The 21,816-nt window shown below is 36.1% G+C and overlaps 1 protein-coding gene across 1 annotated transcript in view; it reads left to right on the top strand.

The window, feature by feature from the left end:
- The window catches only part of LOC132553528 (uncharacterized), an 89,756-nt gene that overhangs the window by 40,754 nt on the left and 27,186 nt on the right, over positions 1–21,816 (top strand). Inside the window, exons 3-4 of the mRNA XM_060217776.1 lie at positions 12,861–13,084; positions 14,180–15,989. Of these exons, the coding sequence (XP_060073759.1) occupies positions 12,861–13,084; positions 14,180–15,989 (2,034 nt within the window). The remainder of the gene's footprint in view (positions 1–12,860; positions 13,085–14,179; positions 15,990–21,816) is intronic.

Raw genomic sequence — 21,816 nt, 5'->3', positions numbered from 1 at the left:
TGGCTTTGGTACTTAAAAATATTCTTTTGGGAAGTGTAAACATGTGGTCAGCTTTAATCTTTTGTTTACGTAACGGTGTCGTCGATGAAACAGAAGACGCTTCCGCTTCCGGAACATCTTGTTTCCATTTAACCGTTCTTTTGTCCATATTTTGTCCTATTGAATTTGAGTTTGGATTATGATGATGTTGACATGTTGGTGTTTTCTTGTTGCTTTTTTATGTTGAAATTTCTAGATAATTTTGTCGCTGATTCTTGTTGGTGGTGTTTTTTCAATACTCGAAGTATAACAACAAGTATGATTTAATGAAATCAAAGATATGCGCTGTAATGAAGGCTCTGGATCGGCCCAAAAGTATCTATTAGAACTTTAACTTTTTTGACAATTTTAACAAAATTATACTCTGCCTCCCCGCCCCTTCCCTTTGATATAAATGAATAAAAAATATATAACTGACTGTGATCAGGTGGACGTATCATGCGTAGTTTGCATTCATATAAACGTTTCAAATCCCGTTGTGAAGTAAAGGAAATTAAAATTTTCAGCTTAAGTAGAACTTTATCATTCACCCTGTAACACATGCCGGACAATTCTTCATTGCTTAAACCAGCTACACATTGTGTATTCTTTGTCTTTTTAGTGTATTTGGTGTTTCTGTCAATATATAAATAGCCTTGTCATATGGAGTGCAGGATGTTTTCTGTGCATATTCCAATGTTTTGTCATTCATAATAGGCAGAGGAACGGAAAAACGCGCGTTAACTCGTATTTTGGAAGTTAACAAATTCTTTTATCAACATAAGTCACAATGAACTTGTCCAGTCGTTCTGTTGAATAATGACAAACACCTACACAATCAGAAGCGTGTACTTTTGTCCACCAAACAGATTAGAGATCAAAGGTGCCTGTGTCATTAAGGTTAGCGAGCATTCGGGTCATGAGGTCAAAGCAATTCCCAAACACTTGGATGTGATCGTATCGATGATGTATTGTGATTTTAATAATGTGTTCGACAGACCGCCCTTCTCCCCACACAAATGTACAGTAGGTATATAATGATTAGTTATGAAAAAATGTTGACACGGAAGGAGGTGACATACAGTATATGGAACAGACATTTTGGAGTTCTGATACTTTTCTAAACGGAAGTTTCCTTCAGATATTTCTACAACGTGAGTATCTGCTGTGAGTATTAAGGATGATAATGGTCGTAATTTAAAACAAAAATATATTTCCGCTTTTTGAGACTTGCATATCGCTGAATATACTAAATATGTGTATGTGTAAGCAGTTCCAGATTAATTTAAAAGGACACATATTTCGCGTTAAATGTTGTGTATAGTCAGCAGTTTAAAAATCAATCACGTAACCACTCTTTAGGGTTTTTTTTATTAAGGATACAACTTCTACAAATGTGATAATCATTTGAGTACGGTTTGCCATTATTGTAATGACTTATTTAAGATTGGTTCTGTATTTTAGATATGTGTTCAATGTCTATCTGGCTATTTATCATATTTAGTAGAAGAGTCGTTGAAGTCGTCAAGTTCCTAGATCTAACTGCAAGTAGCATGCAAGGTATTACCATTTTTACAAGAAGCGTCTTGCCTGAACAACAAGTCTTATTGCTTTTTTCTCTTCTTCTCTTGTATTTTCTGCTTTTAAGGGGTCCAATATCTTCCTTTAATTAAGATACGGAATTTAAAAACTTCGTTTACATATTTAGCCTCAGGAATAGAATATTCCACTTCAGTTCTTTGGATACCGTCATCTCACTATTCCAAACCATTTCACACTCCACACTCCACACTTAGACCAAATTTTTGACAAGTCCATGACACATATTTCCATTGATACGTCCTCGATATGTAACGGCAGCGTACACCTCTTATTGGTGTCATGCCAAGGAAGACTATCTGTTATGTGTAAATAGTCGGTCAATTATCTACCTCGGGTAAAGTTACACACACCTATAGTGTAGGAATATACACTTTATTAATCAACGGTGGTCAGGTCAGTATCAACTCTGTCATTATAGTACAGAGTAGGTGTAACGGTAACATCATCCTGTCACTACAGTACACGGTGGGTGTAACGGTAAAATCACCCTGTCTCTACAGTACACAGTGGGTGTAACGGTAAAATCACCCTGTCTCTACAGTACACAGTGGGTGTAACGGTAAAATCACCCTGTCTCTACAGTACACAGTGGGTGTAACGGTAACATCATCCTGTCACTACAGTACACAGTGGGTGTAACGGTAACATCATCCTGTCACTACAGTACACAGTGGGTGTAACGGTAACATCATCCTGTCACTACAGTACAGAGTAGGTGTAACGGTAACATCATCCTGTCACTACAGTACACAGTAGGTGTAACGGTAACATCACCCTGTCACTACAGTACACAGTGGGTGTAACGGTAACATCATCCTGTCACTACAGTACAGAGTAGGTGTAATTCTAACATCATCCTGTCACTACAGTACACAGTAGGTGTAACCGTAACATCATCCTGTCACTACAGTACACAGTAGGTGTAACGGTAACATCATCCTGTCACTACAGTACACAGTAGGTGTAACCGTAACATCATCCTGTCACTACAGTACACAGTAGGTGTAACGGTAACATCATCCTGTCACTACAGTACACAGTGGGTGTAACGGTAACATCACCCTGTCACTACAGTACACAGTGGGTGTAACGGTAACATCATCCTGTCACTACAGTACACAGTGGGTGTAACGGTAACATCATCCTGTCACTACAGTACACAGTGGGTGTAATTCTTACATCATCCTGTCACTACAGTACACAGTGGGTGTAACGGTAACATCATCCTGTCACTACAGTACACAGTGGGTGTAACGGTAACATCATCCTGTCACTACAGTACACAGTGGGTGTAACGGTAACATCATCCTGTCACTACAGTACACAGTGGGTGTAACGGTAACATCATCCTGTCACTACAGTACAGAGTAGGTGTAATTCTAACATCATCCTGTCACTACAGTACACAGTAGGTGTAACCGTAAAATCACCCTGTCTCTACAGTACACAGTAGGTGTAACGGTAACATCATCCTGTCACTACAGTACACAGTAGGTGTAACCGTAACATCATCCTGTCACTAGAGTACACAATAGGTGTAACGGTAACATCATCCTGTCACTACAGTACACAGTGGGTGTAATTCTTACATCATCCTGTCACTACAGTACACAGTGGGTGTAACGGTAACATCATCCTGTCACTACAGTACACAGTGGGTGTAACGGTAACATCATCCTGTCACTACAGTACACAGTGGGTGTAACGGTAACATCATCCTGTCACTACAGCACACAATAAGCATAATTTCAATATCATCCCCATTACAAGACAAAAATGTTGTGACGTTAGTTTGAACACGAATAATGTTATTGTCCTCAAGTTTCTTGAGTATGAACAGATAAGATAATTCGTGTTACTGTAATAGGGTAAGGGTAAATCTGACAATTATAGATATCAAATGCAGTACTTTTTGTAAATATCAATTAAAAACGAAGTCTAGAACATCAAATTATTGGATAACTGATGACAAATACAGATTCAGGGGAAGAAGAGAACTTACTGAGACATCTATTACAGTATCCTCTGTACAGAACGAGCTGATAAAACATGAACAAAATAAAATGTCATTGTATTATCATATTTCAGCCAAGTATTAACAAATTATGATGAGAATGAAAAATCATATTATCTACACGCGGAAAGAGCAATTTTTAACAATTATATAATATTGGATTACTAATTTGATTGTTTGACACGGAAGGGCGTTTAAAATCTTTAGGTCTGTTAATGTTCGCTATCACATTAAAGTATTAAGTGTTAGGTATACATTAGAAATGTTTCTCACATTTCTGGGTATGGTGATGTCGTTAATTTTAATGTTTATTCATACATCACAGTTACTTCTATAATCTCATGTTATTTAAACTGTCGTTTACATTAATGGCTAAGCGGAGGTCAATGTTAGTGGAAGTCCGTCATTCAGGGTAGTTTTTGTCATTATCATATTGCTCTAAGAATATATCTGTCAGTATTTTTCACACCTTTGTGTATGTGAGCAAAGGAAACAATTAACAGCATATTGTGAAATATTTAACGAAATATTCTATAAGCAAATTTTCTTAACAAAAAACTGATTTGTTTCATTTGAATGTCTTATCAGCCCCTGTATTATAACTTTCATCTGTTCATTGGCAGAGTTTGTTGTTGTTATATCTTTATACATTGTAGTATCATCTTGATGGCAATTAGCGTTGATAGTATTATTAGAAAACACTTCCTGTCAACCAAAACTAGAACACCTTTCAACCAAAATACATAAAAACCAAAATACTTGTCAACCAAAACACCTGTAAACCAAATTTCTGTCAATCACCTTTAAACTAAAATACCTGTAAACCGAAACACCTTTTTAATCAAAACCAAAACACCTGTCAACTGAAATACCGGTCAACCAAAATACCCGTAAACTCGTATGTTTTCTTTGAGTTCAGAGTTATGGGTTTTTGAACATAACTATTTCCCAGTCACTTTGTGGAAAGTAATACTCGATTATCCACCGATATGAAAACTTCATGTCATTTTTTATCATTTTGTGGATATATGAGTTTGTTAGTTTCCACGACATCAAAGACAGATTTTTTTAAAAATGTTTATTTACGTTTGTACAACTGTATTGCTGTTTGTTTTAATGTTCGTATGCTTGGATATGGAAATCCGTTTTTGAAACAAAATAGAAAATAACTATGACAAGCTTATAAATAGAATTGGTATCGGTGGTACTGGTCTGACAAAATAATTATTGTCAACAAAGTCGCAATATGTGATAAATTTAGAACATATAAAACAAAAACGTGCATGTAAGTGTCGTTTTAAGACAAGCATTTTTCTTTCTTTCAAGAGTATTTCAAACAACACGGGCAAATCAAAAGCTAAGAGGTAAAGGAAAATGTATAAATATGTCAAAGGGTAAAATTGTCAGGTTGAATTGGCATAGAGTTTGTGGTTAAAACACAACTAGAATACACAAAACAGTACTCAAGTCATCAATTGTTCTGTCCTTCTCAACGTAGTATGAACTTTAACCTTTGTCATTCTGTAAATAAATTGTATTCCATTTACTCTGGCAATACATGAATGTTACGTGAATTACCGTCACCCTACCCCAACATAAGATAAATGTACTGGGTTGTTAAATTATATTTCACTCTTTTATTGACACGTCAATTGATGAAATTGTAAACTTATGTTCAAATTTGTAGATTGGAAATTTAAAAAATTTTAATGGGCATCATGTTACCTTTTGATCGTTTAATTGCACCAATTGATCATCTTTGCAGCAGTTTTGAGTAATTTCTAATTACCTGCCAGAGTTTGAAATCACGCTCCGTCGATTGATTATTAAATTAGCAATGCACGATATTTTGAAATAATCAACATATTTCGTTTTTCCCGTCAAATGAAATTTTATCGCGTCATACCTCGACAGAAATGATCAATTCCAATGCATTGAAGATAGACTGATGGATGTGACTCTGAACACAAAACGTCGATTGTAAATGTGATAGGTATAGACAACATTTCTGTGTAATTCAATGAATACATCACTGATATATAATGAGTATTGAATGATGTAATATATATTGTGACGTCATAAAATCATTATATAACTGGAAGTAATATGATAAAGATAGATTTAATTAATTTCCTTGTCATGATATTAACAAAATTCATCGTGGTAATTCTTTCCTTGTAAAAATGCTAAAAAGTCTTAAAAATAAAAATAAGGAATTATTACTACGCGTTTTACTTAGAATGACTGTTTCAAGTTTAATAGTTAATTCAATTATAATAGATAGTGAAACAGGATAAATGAGATGATGTTTTGAATTCTACGTAATTTTTTGATCCCTCGATTTACATCGGACATCCTCAACAGTACCTCGCACTCCATGAGGGTTGCTTTATACTGAAAGTGATGTGGATTTACTTCTCGTTTGTATTCAATTTAGTATCAAAGTACTAATATGTTTGGTCAAAACGTGTGGTTCATGTGATCAGATGTGATTTTCAATAGGCATTTTTACCTTATATTGTAAAGGGTAAGATAAAAGATCTTATATCAAGATTAGAAATAATACTAAGTACATATGTCTAAATGTGGACGGTATTTGAGCTTGCTATATCGCACCTGTTCGCCATCAGATAAACAGGTGGCGACGAAATGTATCGTATTTTGTCCTCTACTGTCAGACAACTACTGGTAGTTTGTTCTACTTCACAAATATTGAAATATCACTGATGGTTTAAAGAACTATCTTCAGAAAAATATGATTGTGATCAAAATACGTAAAGTATTATTGAGACCATAGACCGGGTTGTGATTGTGTGTAAGAATAATATTGAACAGCCGTGTTGGGTCGTTTCAGTTTGACTGGCGTCAGGGGGAGCAGGACCCACACTCTATGACAAACTTACTTTAATCACACAATCTACAATAAATAATGATGGAATGATCAAAGCCATTTTTCCCATTTGATTCAAGCTATGTTTATAAAATGTTTCGGTTCGGACTTAAGTGAAATCTGGGCACTTGACCGGCGTTCCATTGATTGCACGTACGGTGTGAATGTAACGGAATGTTTAGGAATTTAATAGTGTCGATCACTGGGCGGATGTTTTCTTTTAACATCTCCACCTGACACGAATCAATAGGTACTTGGCTGATTGGCATGTCGGGTAAAGAGTTTAAACAAAAACGAAGGTTACATCGTCAGAGGAAACTACTCCCTGTTGAACATATACAGAGAACGTATGTTATCCTATGAGGGAATAAATCCAAACACATTTCCTGATGACATCTTATCTAGATCGGTTTTAAAGATAACGAATGTGGCGTTCTCGGATGTGGCTTAAACTCAACAGGTTTGTCAATATTGTTAGAAAACCTGGTTTTACAAAAGTGGATTCAAGTATCTGGAGAGTTCATATCTAGTACAAGGAAATGATGTCCCTGGTTGTCCGTTTTTTTTTTTTTTTAATATTTCCTTTGTTCTATTGTACATAATGTTTTCCTATTTATCCAGGTCCTGTTGTAGATTTCATTGCTGACCTTTGTCCGCTGACCTTTGTTCACCATTATTGCTGACAGTTTAATAACACACCGTCTTTGTTAATGTCCTATACGTGTTGAGTGATACTGATACGAGTGTTGTTCACACTATCAAATCATCAACAATTTGTGTTTGAGCACTTTATTTCATTGTTTGTCTCTACTGTATCTAACTGAATTATCAAAAGGTGCTATTCACGTGTGTGTCTTTTGTACAATTCTATGACATGATGTCGCGTTCCATGTCCTTGTATTTTTATGAACGGAAATTTAAGTGAAAAGGTTGTTATAAGAAGTGCAGTTCCGTGATATGTACTAATGACTGGAACCCAAAATCACGTGTTGTATTACACTTGTATTAATTTAGACAACTGCGTGAATACAACAATTTCCGAGAATCAAATGATGCACAATAGACACACAAGTGAATAACAACATTTAACATGAAATTAGAGTTAGCTGCGGTAGAGCAATGAGCTAAACTGTATCATACAGCTGTTTCGTATTCTGGGATTAGTCCGTCATCTTGATTTTCAAGTTCAATATTGAACAAAATCAGAGGAAATGATACTGTTTTTGTGTACTGTTAGATAATGTTCAGATTAAATGCCCTATTATCTGAATTCTGTGATTATTGATCAATGATTTAAAAAGTTTATTTCGAAAATATTCTCGATATAAAGTATAACTGACCACATTGGCAGAATAAATGGTCGACCTTGCAGAGGGTCCTATATTTTTATGAATATAGGTCACACGTCTGGAGATACTAAATCTTGTGTACAACAGACTAAGGATATGAGTACCTGTTTCTGTGTAAGCCATTCAACAATGGTGAGCGTGGAACAGTAAGTACTCTAACCCAAGCTCTCTGTGCTACCCAAAGCTTATGAAATTATAATACATTCCGGACTCGCGATAGAAGATCAGTATACACCCTGTCATTGTATTATACTTTTAAATTCGGTGTGACGTTATTGGCAGCAATACATCTGCGGAAGTGTTTAACAAATAAGTATACAAAAGTGCGACTGAGGAATCGTACATTTAAAACATATGCATTAAACCAACCAATTTGTGACTGTGCTTTGGGAAAGACAAACGTTTTTGGAAATATGAGGTTCGTTTGATCCTTGATGGAACTTACTACGTTTTGTGTATGAGAGTGTCTGGTCTGGCCTCAAGACATACCTGTATTTCTGATGGAATTACGTGAGATCAGAACGTATACATTATTCTAATCTAATTTACGTTGAACAGCTTATTTAACATAATGCTATCGGCAGTGTGATTCTCTACGGTGTTCAGACATTTCTCACTGTTAAAATATCTTTGTCTGTAGTAGCGATTACAACGCGGAGTCTATCGTTTATATGGCATAGATACAAGAGATGTATCCATGGTATTAAGAAGATCTTGCAAGAGGTATGGTATTGTACATTGTATTTGTTAGTGTTACTTCCATACTGTATATTGACCACACTAAATGGCATCAACATTTCTGCCCTAGAATGATGTTGTTCTTTACAGCTCATGGTGCAGTGTATAACGGTATGGCATGTTGACAATCAAACCTTATATGATTTATCCAGAATTCAGGGGTTTCTGTTCCGTGTTAAATCATCGTGCTATTACAGATTTATTTTAAACAGCTGTTCCGAGTTTTTTAATAGCGACATATTAGCATGAATTGGCAGCATATATCAAAGCATTTTTATCCAAAGCGTTGTTTTACATGTATACGTATAGTTATCACTTTTGATACATTATTCACATGTTGTTTGATATCATTTATTTGTGTAATTAAAATTATCATAACAAAAATATAAGAAGACTATTGTTCTGTGGATATTTTTTACTTTACGTTTCGGTATCTTCGCTATCTGCATGGAATCTCCATCTTTCATCTGGTGTTTTCGCTCTTCACATGTTCGTTTTGCCTTTCTCGTTATTCGTGGAGGTTTTATACACCTATTCCATTTGTGTTGATGTCAGTATTGAGTCGTAGATATTGCAGTATTATCTTGGGGTTTTTTTTACAGCAAAATGAACAGTAAACGAACTAACACAAATACATTATACAGTTCAGTACAATAATTTAACCTCACTTAAAAGATTCGTTTCTTCATGAATAAAAAGATGATATCGAATAACTAGGTTAAGAGTTTTAATGATATCGTCTCTAAGAATATGATATCGACTATAAATACAAGTGTTATTAGATTGTATCTAAAGGATTAGACGTAATATTGAATTTGGTAAAGTAAAGTGTAATACGAGGCACTATGTCAATTAACATAACCGCTGATATGTATCTCATCTGTTTAAATAGATTAATTATCAACAATAGTATGTGTACCCGTGCGATATCGTGTTCTTCGCCTCAAGGCTGTGGCGAGTACTTTACATTTTAAAGCACTGAGGGGGAGACAATGTGCTGATATCATATCTTTTATCTTGAGACTGTATTTGAAAACTATGTGGTAACATTTTCCTCTATATCTCGAGTTTATTTAGGGCATTTTAAGAAAATAGCATTTGTTAAAATTTTGCCGTAGTTTTATTGAATTTAAGTTTTGATTATGATCATGCTGATTTTTTGGTATTTTCTTGTTGTTTACTGTGGATTAATGGGTCAAATAATCTGCTTTTTGTTCTCTACATAAGTGGAAGTTGAGACTTCCATTACTTTGCAAATACATAACCATGGAGTCTCCATCTGAAATAAACAATAACGACTGTTGACTTCTAGCAGGTACGATACTCCTAGTATATATTAAATGTAAGAACCAGAGTCGGGATTAATTTAAGTTTTACTAGTATAATATACCTGTATAATCGGCAATAATCCCTAAGATATTGATACACAACCAGTTTAACACACAAGTCAAATGTAAGGCTTGCTGACTACGTCTTACAGCTAAATAATGACCAAGAAAACCGCAGCTCCTAAGCGTGTTTGACTTTTAAGAGATTTATTATAACATTGGTTTTAGGCCAATGCCGAGTACAGTTTTCACGTAAACTAAAGAATCGATCAACAAGCTAATTATGTGTCGTATTTATTACATAAATGATGTATTGTGGGTATCACCTCAGCTTCCTAATACCCTCTGTTAACGTTGGTACAACCATCGGGATACAAGTTAAATAACTTCTATTGTAGTGCCTTTGGAAGGCTTTAAATGGATATAGACGTTACCTGCACGATCTTAATATTTACTGTAATGTTGTACCTGGATGAACCTTTTTCATGAGGTAGATTTACTATGGACAGTTTTACTACTATATACTGTTATCCGTTACTGTTATTACTTATAGAACATTTCTCTGTTATTGTGCCTTTGGAAGCTTCTGTTGGATAAAGACACTTTGACGATTGCACTGTCTGTTGTACTAGTGGTAAGCTTTCTTATGGAAAAGACATCAAAAGTTTATTGCATGTGGTAAGGTTTCTAGTAATTGTCACATCACATGGATAACTTTACTGTACTGTATGCACTTTTGACAAGGTGTCCTGAGATACAGACGTCACATGGTCTGGCAATCTTCCATGTGATGTAGACGTTCCATTGCACTTAACGGTATGTATGTATTTTCGACAAGCTCTTTCATGATGTAGACGTCACATGGGTAACGATACTGTGTCGTTGGTTGTTTGAAAGTATTCTAAAACTACATTTATTTATATAATTTATCGATATTTAAATATTTTGGGTAGTTTCTTTTTGAAAATCATAGAAATAGTCAAAATGTTGAATAAATTTAGTGCACAGATTATAGTTCGATCTTGCTAATTTACAACACGAAATTCCAACAACCAGACGGTTATCAGCTGAAATTGCATTTTCTCCAGTATTTTTTGGTCACAACTCGTGAAAACTTGTTTATGGCAGAGCTATCGAAAGCGATGATGCTTTCACAAAGGCCTTCCTTATCCTTATCGTGAATATTTACGATATACATTACATGTGGGTATGTTACGTTACACAATGCAGATGAAAGGTTGTTTGTTTTAATGGCAAAAGAAAAAAATAGATATTGTTGGCACGTTTGATTTTAACATCAGGTGATAGAGTAAGTTTTTCATGCTCTGTTGATTGAAGACTACACTGTATAGTTTGTAGGGGAGATGTTTTATCGTGTTGTATTCGGATTTGATCCCCACACAATACATGTCTGATATCGACGTCGTGGAATGTAAGGCGGTGTCGGGAAATGTAATACTTCAGCTTTTGTATTGTTCGAAATGAAAACACTGTTATCCATAAAGAGATCCGATTGTTATCTGTGGTATTACATGTATGAACATAGATCTAGATAAACAATCAAAACATCAAGTCTCACTCGATCTCAACGAAAAAAAAATCTCAAATGCCGATCATGTCACCAGGGCACGTGACCATTAGAATATCTTAAGGAAACTTGCTTTAATTTGGAATATTTAAACAAATCGTTATCTAAATTTAACTTTTAATCGATGAGTATTCAAAAACAATTACGACAATGAGTTTACAAATATTTGAATTAAAACACAAGTGCATAACGTTACATGTACATAGTGTTAATAATTGGATTAGTTACCAGAAATACCAATGACAAACATGTATTCTTTATTTTTCTTTAATTGAGTTCCTTAGTTACTGTTAATTAACTTAATATTGCCTTAATGCTGAAATCCTGGCATGAGAATGATAAATGCTGACTATAGAAGTTTTAGAAGCAATAATTGAACATTAAACAATTTGGATGTCAAAATGTTGATACGCTGATCACTAAATGTAATTCTATAGACATATACAATTATAATAATGATTCTGTGATTGATTTAATCTCATTGTGATGTTAAGATTTCTTGTTTTACATAGAATACATAATCATTTATCTCCAATGTACATTAATTTGCTTACCTTTCCTCCAGACCTACAAATCAATTATAAATTTCACTGATAATTACGTATCATGACTGCAGACTTTGCTAAATGACGACCCCACACCGTGAAATTTGCGATCTTAACGAAAGTTACACAAGTATGAGAACTGATAGGATTGATTGTCAGGTCATACCGAAATATCTACAACAGATCAGTATTCATTGTCCGGAACGAGTACGTATCCACGTTGTTTGATGTAGATTAATTCAAGAGTCCATACGAGCCGAATAAGTAAAATCAACGTCCTTTGTGTGTTTTATCAATAGGGATTTAACGTGTATTTAATAGTTGTTCTGAGATGATAAAAGTGAAAGTAGGTAGAAACGACATTAAGTCTGGTGTGCTTACGTTTATTTGGTTTTTCAGTTACATACCATTATTCTAGTATGTTAAAATGTTGAATTTGTAGAGAATTAAATTAAAGTTTGAATGTACCAAAACCTCTCCCGAACTTATATTTTGCTAGTTCTTCCATTATTTTACCTTTGTTGATATGCCCTGAAATATTGGCACTTCGTCTACTTCTCTCAAACACACGCTTCGCTACAGTAATAATTTCTCTTTACGATCATAATAAATGTTTGGCGACTGAGCATTGTACCTGTGATGTTTTATCATAATTCTGCTTCTCCCCCAGCAGGGCCTCTCTGCGTTGTTCAGAAAGACACTATAACTTTATTAGTAGATTAGTTTTGTTTCTTTTGTTTTTATTAAAACTGGAAATCTCTAACTATTCCATACTTGATATATTTCAGACGTCCAGCGACAATGAACTTGACCTCTCCGTGTTCTCTGTAGAGCAATTTCAACAGATGAAGCTCAAAATGGCTCAAGGTCATTCACTTGGACCAAATATTAAGAAGGATATTTCAAAAACAAATGGTGTGGCTAGTATGGTGGAAAGGCTGAAGGACCTAACAATGGCCGACATTGAACAACCTGAGCACGCCGCCTGGTTATTTGACCAAGGCAATCACAAGTAAGAACCTCCCTAGTATGTAGGTCCTATTTATCGCGGAAGAATCACGATCATTGGGACTTCTTGCTTCCTCTATTTAACATGTGACATTTTTGGGTGAACACGTTACCAGAAATAACGACCCCACGATAAGGATATTTCAAAATTAGTATTGAAAGTTCAGAGCTATTTCTTATTAATATATTCTTACATCTATGTGTCACTTCAAGAAAATGTGATTTCACAATATTTCAATTAGGTTCACCATTGCCAGCCATTCTAAACATAAAATAATGAAACAGTGTATTCTTATCTAGTAAGCGTGGACACTAATTGTCGGTAGATGTCAACATAAGGAATTCAGATTCTGAAAAATGATGGCTGCAATTTGTCTGTTTACTTAATGAATCATGGGATTAGCGCACCTCTCCCCATTTAATTTTTCCTTTTTTTCGGATTTTCCTCAGTCGCCTCCTAGACTTTAAAATTATTATCCTTAGTCCTTGAAGGACGAAACAGTTTAGAGTAAGATACATTACAGCCAAACATTGAATTAAACTGAATCATACAGCTGTTAAGTCCTTCTAGGACTCTTGTCAGTGATGATCAGGACTTTAATTGTGAAGCTTAGGAGGCGACTGAGAAAATCCCGAAGTGTGCGAGAGAAATTTCAAAATCAAGATGGGAGGTGAACTAGTCCGTAATTCAATAGATTTCGTAATTTTTATATATACATATTTCTGGTAATTCCAAAAGAACATCACGTACAGTATTTGAATGAATTAAAATGGTATATATAGGTAAAAGCAAAACTCAGAGAGTAAAAGTCTGCCAACATTGTCTATAACAAAATTTTCTATCGCACGTGCTAGTAAGTGGCCGTGTGTGAGAATGATTTCCCGAATGTCAAAATAAGCAATTGTTGATAAGTTACAGACGAAATTTCTTTTTTTTTCATGCTTTAAAAAATTGAATTTTATATCAGATTTCGTGTTTTTATGTTGACGCTATAATTTGCTTACAATTTTATGTGGCATTTGAATTGTATTCATGTAAAAATTAGATGACAAATGTCTTTCTGGCAAAAGTATTTTATTTCTTATTTCTCTTCCATAGGACAGTGTGGTGCGTTGTCGCAGATATGTTGTTCTGTATATTTGAGAGCAAAACGTCCGAACGTCCGCAAGCAGTCGTGTTGTTACCCGGATGTGCCGTCCGATCACTGGTATACAGCTCGGCAACGACAAAACCCCATCAAGGTTCATCTAAAACAATATCTGGTTTGGATAAATATCAGATCATTTTGGATGATTCAAGCACACACAAGAAATACCTGTTCAGTGTCCAAAAGAAATCAGACTTACTTTGCTGGATGGCGTATCTCAAACCGGCGTCAAATTTAGAGAATGACATACAAACAGATACACCCACTGGCCCAAGACGTCACTCGGTTAGTGGGCCTGTCCCAAATCTCAAAGGAGACGCTCAAACTCACGTCACACCCAAATATGCTCCGTCTGCCAGAACTTCAATTCGGACATCTAAGCTGGTCAAGTCAGAATCCTTTACGAATGGGGTACATGTTGGGGATGCTGAAGCCTCTCCAAGTCCTGAACAAGGGAGTTCAAGTCCGATTGCAGGAACGTCTCCTCCAAAAGACTCACTTGGAGATTTCCGTCGGCGGTTGCGAAGGGATACGGAACCAGAGATTGTTAAACCGCAGCCTGTAAAGGCTACTCATTTCCAAAAATCCTCTCCGCAACAGAAAAAATCAAATCCATTCAGAAAACTCAGATCCTTCGGTAGTTTAGATAGTTTGTTTAAAAAGAAATCTTCTAAAGACACTGATTCCACAGATTCTAATTCGTTGGATGATCACGACGGTGCGTCATCGCTTTCCTCCTCTGTTGATTTCACAAGTGCTGGTCTGATCGATTCCGAGTCCCAGGCGAGTCTCGGCCGATCACAAAGCCGCAAACTTTCCCGGTCACTTGACTTTGGCAAATCTGAAAAGGGTTTGAGTAAGGGTATTTTGAGAACCGCTTCAGATTTGAAGGACAAACTAAAACGCAATAAACCTGAAAATCCTGTTATCCTGAAGGATCTGCAAGAGATACGCATGAGTGGATATTTGCAACAGAAACATTTAGTCAAGTGGCACAAACTATGGTGTGTTGTTTGTAAGGGGTGTTTGTACGGGTTCAAGTCAATGGCTCCCGATGAGTCCGCGACTGTGGCAGTGGTTCTGAACAACTCAAAGGTGGAATATGTGTCTGATCAAGAGAAAAGATTCAAAAGATCATATGTGTTCAAAATCTCTCATCCAAATAGGAAAAGTGTTTATTTTAATGCAGTTGACAATACAGAACTATCCAACTGGCTTCAGTGTTTGCAGATGGAGGCAAGTAAGGTAAAACTAGACAAAGTAGACAAAGTCAAGGCTGAGTCATCACATGGTTATGAACATATAGACGGTTACACTAATTCGTCATCAGTGACGTCTCCATCCCATTCGCGAATAGCTAAGGCGTCATCAGCACCACCTAAGGTGAAATCTAGACCACGCAAACCCAGTCCGTCAATGGACGACAGTAGAAGAAATTCTCTTCCAAATGGACCAGCAAATGGACATACAAATGGCGATAGAGAACTCTCCGGAAGTGACGCAGATTTCTCGTCGTCAGCAGACGAATGGGGTGTATCTTCGTTACCGATCATGGCCAGTAGGAATTCCTTTGGTTTACCTGTTGATGATTTCCCCGAACATGACCCAGCTTTAAAGGAAGTTTGGCAGAAGGACCGGAACTACCTGTTTAACTTGGTACGTGCCAAACTAAGAGGCTACCGAAAACGAAGAGAGAGTGACACCCCTGGTCTTAACAACGAAGGTTTGATGGTGGTCAACGAAGATGTCCGAGAACTTCAGGTAAGTGGCTGCAATTCCTTTCTTCAGTTCATATTTTCTTTTATCACATAGTATGCCTGTTACCACGTGAATGCGCCTAAGTTATGTTTTGTTTATATGTCACTAATGTAGCAAACCAAAGCGTCCTTCATTTCATTTGCCAATCAAAAACTTGATAGTGGTGTCATACTATGGACGATGACGGCATGCCATGAAATGGAACTGGCGCAAAAAAATGACTGTCTACGTTAAATTTTCTCCTCCGCATTTTTACTTTAAAACATGTTCAGATTTAACCTTTCTGTATCATTAATTTGTTTTCATTCAATAGGAGATTTTAATATGAGTTTTTAATGTTTTAATTTGTTTCCGCCAAGGCCCCAAAAATGGTCCTGTAAAATCCCAAATGAAACGAAAATGTGTGCGTTATTTAGAACAGAACATAGAACACCTGGTGGTTTCGATGGCTTGAGTTGCTAGAGTTACTTCCCTTATTATACATTGGGTATTAAAGTGTAAAAATCAACAAAATAGTTTTTGTACAAGTCATAGAGAAGTTGGAGTTACCTCCCATCGGATGGTCAATTTTGTATTTTTTCACAAAATCCCACAAATATTGAGCTGATCAGACCTGCAATCACTTTACATCAAAGTTTCAGTCGTTTGTTTCCCGTTAAAGGTTTTCTTGCCCATGTGGGACATGACATTTTTTTTGGGAAGTTGGAGGGAGGGGGGAAGTCACATTTGTTTATAGTAGTTGATTACATTATGTATAATAAGACAAGCTTTGTAAGGCAATGAGTACGCTGGCTACATGTGACCTCTGACACCTGAGCCAATTAATTACAGGTAAAAAGACCTTAGTCAGGCTGTCTGTCTGTTTGATACATAGTTATACTGAAGCTGACATGCGTTTCTTATATCTTATGTCGTAAACCTGGATTTTATGATTTGAAAGCTGTCTCCTCATCAGGTAAATCGACCGACTGTGTGAGGCTGGTAGTTATGATATACGTGATCAATAAGTGTGTATATATCCTTACGTTAGATTTAGTCAGTTCATTATTAAATAAACGCCCACAAGCCCATAAATATCATTAAACAGATCCAAGTGATGTCGCCATCCGTCATTCCATTTATTCATTAGTCGATATTCATGACAAAATAAATGTGTTTTAGGTTCAGTATCGTCCATGAACAACATATTAATCTGATTTATTCTGATATTGATTTTTATATATAGTAAACTTGTTGTAGCGTTTAAGTGCAAAGATGTGAGGTCATCAACATTGCACCAAAGATAGGCGATATCTAGCGAATGTTTACCATAGAGAGTGTTCAAACATGTACAACTAAACCTGCTTAAAAAGATAGTAAACAGGTGATAGGGAAATGGCTAGCAAAGGCAGACTGCCTATATCTAGTGAACATAAACAAGTGGACTTCACAGAAATATATTTGTTATATATAAATGACCTGGTTAGACAGGGTTTTCTTATATGGTGTTGGCTTTGGAGAAAACGTATTTGGTATAAAGGGAAGACCAAGATGGACAGGTATTTGTTGGAAAATGATGACCTTTGCACACAGGTATTTTTTTAATAAAGAAGTGACCTTGGTGGACAGGTTTTGTTATAGAAAGGTGACCTTAGTGGACAGGTTTTGTTTTAGAAAGGTGAACTTGGTGGACAGGTTTTGTTTTAGAAGATGTCCTTGATAGACAGGTATTTGGTATATAGAGGTGACCTTGAAAGCAGGTTAGACTGTCCTTAGATTTGTTTCATATAAAACAATATGTGAATGTCCACAACATTACCGCTCTTTTCTGTAGAGTTTACAAATGTCACCATGACGGTCACTTTCTGGTCATTTCTCATTTTGACCTACATGTGTCTGCACGGACGAGGGTCAAGAGGTCAACTGGAGCCCGGGGGCATTGGACAAACCTGTCCTGTACAAACGTTATGTATAATTGGTGTGACATTGTTTAATCGTGTTCATCGAAGCCATCTGTATGAGAATAGCTGTCATATACACAGCTTTATCTAGAACAGGTCGTGTTATTGTACACTTGCAAGGCACATACATAGTGTAGTGTAAATGTAAAGGATTAAAATCAAACTCTCTAAAGGTTACTGTGATATATCTAATGTAAATTTTAATAGAATTGTTGAATACCATTGATTAAATATGAAAAGGGAAAGATTTGGCGGGAAACGTTATATAACATTGCTGAATACCACTGAAAAAACACTATGAAAACATGTAATATTTGGGAAAGATTTTATATAACATCGCTGAACACCATTGAAAAAACTATAAAAACGCTGAACATTGGGCAGGACTTTATATACAACTGTTGAACACTGATAAAAATTATCATGAAGGCGAAACTTCGATCGTGATAAATTTGCAAAGTGTAGTACGTGGCACGTGATATCAACTAATCAGCAAACAACATTATTTATAAACATTGTTATCTAGACCCCCGTGTCTTGACTCAAGTTTTCTGACTCCTTAAGTAGACGTATAGCTGTGAATCGAGAGTAATTATCTCTGTCTACTGTAGCTTAAGGGTTGGTATAATGTTACTGTAGGGAGGAGGTCGGATTGAATGTATAGATCAAAAATAATCAACCGGCTCGCCGATATTTTATCTTTTATAGATCAGATCGTATCACGCTAATCTGATTGTTTTACAGGGGTTTTACTATGAAAATGAAACATATTTGAATTCGCTCCAGGACACAAAATATTCTGAGAAACATAAACGGCTAAATGAAGACATGCCTTGAGGAATTTGATTTCGTTGCCGTCGTTAGAAGACGTTCTACTGATAATGAAGGAGGTGAAAAGGTGGTCATCTCTGTAAACAGATATAATAGGGTAACATCTTTAGATACAGGGGTTCTATACAAACAAGCTTTAATCCAATCAGCGCGTATCTCGCCACCAAGAGTTCAACATATTCCATTGTTTATGTGAATTTCGAAACCAATTAGCATCCAAGCTACGATGCTCATGGATAACAAGAAAACTGAATGTCTGCTAATTTGCAAAACATTTCAGCAAGGATAAGGTAGACAAAAACCTACATGGTCCAAATTCTTGAAATTATTTAGATTTATTGCCAAAATTGATGGCAAAGTCCATTCAATCTCCATTATTACCTTATAGATTCGGAATCAAATGCCAGAGCTGTCAGCTGCTTATCGTTTCGTTTGACAAAGAAAAGCCACTTTTGGAAATTTAATAGCTAGATTCTTCTTTTTTGTTGGCTTGGAGGCTTGATGAGTGACGTTACCTGAAATACTGATATAAGCCATTAGTAAAACACAAAAATCGAAACGAGACAAAACGGAACGCTGCGAGACCAATTAATAGCTTGACGAATGTATAACTCAAAATAATTACCCCAGGAAACCTATCCTGATACCAAAGATGTTTTTCGCCGCATAAATGTCTCTTAAATCAGCTTTAAGGAAATTGGCACTCAATGAAATTCAGTTACCATGAGGAAAGGGATGTTTACGTTTGCGGGGTTTGTAGATAACTAGATTCATAGTTCAGTATTTGTGGGTGATGGGATGGGGAACATCAGGGGGAGGTGGCGACCTGTAATAAGGGGGCGGAGTAGTCATGTAGAGATATCAATTCATATACGTAATACATTTACACCAGTACCATGCGACGGTGCGGAATGGTTGGAACATTTAGATACTTTTCCAAGGTCGATCTCAGGTAAGTTGCGAACACTTTAGTGTTGTTCATATTTACGAACAGGTTCAGCTTGAACACCCGTTATCGTTCATGCTTAAGGTCAGACTCGGTCTTAGTGTTAGTCATTATCAAGGACAAACATGACGGGAAAAACTTCCCCATATATTTACATAGATGACATGAACTTTATTAGTTTTGTCCCATTTTCTGGACAAACAGGTGTAAATCTTGGTAATCATATTTGTAGGCACGCTGGAATTGGACTTCTGATATTTTCGATTTATTGACAGCATGAAATCGTGAGTGTTCACATTTGTTAAACAGGCGTCATTTTTTAGCGTTTTTCAGAACATAATCATGAAACTTGTGCTTTGCTTTTTTAATTCGTGTTTAGTATCCCCAGATGAATTGGTGTCCTTGACATTGCATACACACCAGTGTAAAAATAGGTCACTGGTTACACAATTTTGAATTGTTTATACCCTTGTACTTGATGGATTTACTGTCGTATATATGTGATTTTAATTGATTGGTTAGCGCACGTGCTGATAGAATTAGAGTAAGTTAACACCGTCACTATTCAGTGTGTCCTTGGAGGTGAGGGGGTCAGGAGAAAATGGCTTCTGTCCGGGAGTATCGGGTACACGTTATGGTCGTCCCATAAACACCAGTATTATAGCATACTTAAGTGAAGGGAAATTGAATTATTTTCCGCTTAATTTTCAATTTAAATCTTTCATAAATGTCTCATATTGTTACAATATAATCCACGCTGTGATAATGTGGTATCTATCTCTGCCCCCTACCAACACCTGTATATAACCAGTATCTGGAGTGTTAAATCTATCAGCGTTAATACATTACCTCCAGTTTCGGTGTAGAATACCGCCCGTCATATCTATTACTGGTATTGTCTGGCCTAGCGGGACTTTACAACAAACCCCGACATCCTACTACGCCCCGACATATTATCTACACAAACCAATCTAGCTCCTTTTATGGTAGGGGTCAAATTCAATAAACAAGATCCTCGATATTTTTTTTTATTATTTTTGGAATAATATGCTGAGATGTTGAGACATGAAACTGGTATGTTTTCTATAATTCTTATCTTCTTTACTTATTTCGAATGTAATACTTTGATTTAAAACGTCCTTATCCAATATCTACATCGTACAACCGTACAATAGTAATACACACCGTGACCACTTCCGTAATCGTTCACAGCTAAATTTGTTGGCAGTTGATGTAAAACTCAATACAATCTGGTCGATGTAAGAAACAACAGACAAACACTGTAATATACCACATTTACAACACCAGACCTAGCCATGATTAAATTAATTTCAACTTAAAATCAACAAGTGCACTTTGATAAGACAATTATGTCTACCCCAGCTACAAGATAAATAAAGATATATTTAATCAAACGCTGGAGTAGGTCAGCTTTTCGATTTTGCTACAATCTGCCTTAATTTCTCCCTAATGAGTTAAACACTAAAAAGCTCAGCATAGTACAGCAGTATGTTCATTAAAATTTAATGCTTAAACAATACGATACCTAGAAAATCAACAACAACAACAACACGGGTCCCGACATTGTTTACAAAATTACGCACTTTTGTACTTCCGGTTGTTGGTGTGGTTTTGACTGATAAGGGCAATCACGTGTAAGTGTAAATATGTAGACTGAGATCAGAAACATGAAAGTAAAACTTAACGAGCAGTAAATATCTTTGTACCAAACGTGTTTATTTCACAGTTCGGGCGTAAACATACTAACATACTAAACTCTTGGCCTATCCAGGCGCGAGGGTGTACCTCGTAAAATCTGACGTCGAAATCGTTGTAAATACACAGACAATATTATGGTGAGTTTAATGGTCATCTGAATAATCGGCTTGGTCAGGGATACGGGTTTATGTCCGTGTACTAACCGCCTCCCAATTAGATTGCGGAAGTTGTAAATAGTACGACAACAAAGAGAATTAAGGCTATAAAGAAGATCGATTCTGACCGTCTTACTGGCGGGTGCATCAGTGAAAAGGGAGAGTTTAACGTCTGGTATTCGAGATTCTGATAAAAGTCAGTGTAGGTACAAATTCCAACATGAAGATGTTTGCTTTTC

Source organism: Ylistrum balloti, unplaced genomic scaffold (genome assembly GCF_031769215.1).
Source record: "Ylistrum balloti isolate Yb309-2 unplaced genomic scaffold, AGI_CSIRO_Ybal_v1 Utg370332, whole genome shotgun sequence".
NCBI lineage: Eukaryota > Metazoa > Mollusca > Bivalvia > Pectinida > Pectinidae > Ylistrum > Ylistrum balloti.
The sequence above is the reverse complement of the archived record's forward strand: the minus strand, read 5'-3'. Positions and strand labels throughout refer to the sequence as shown.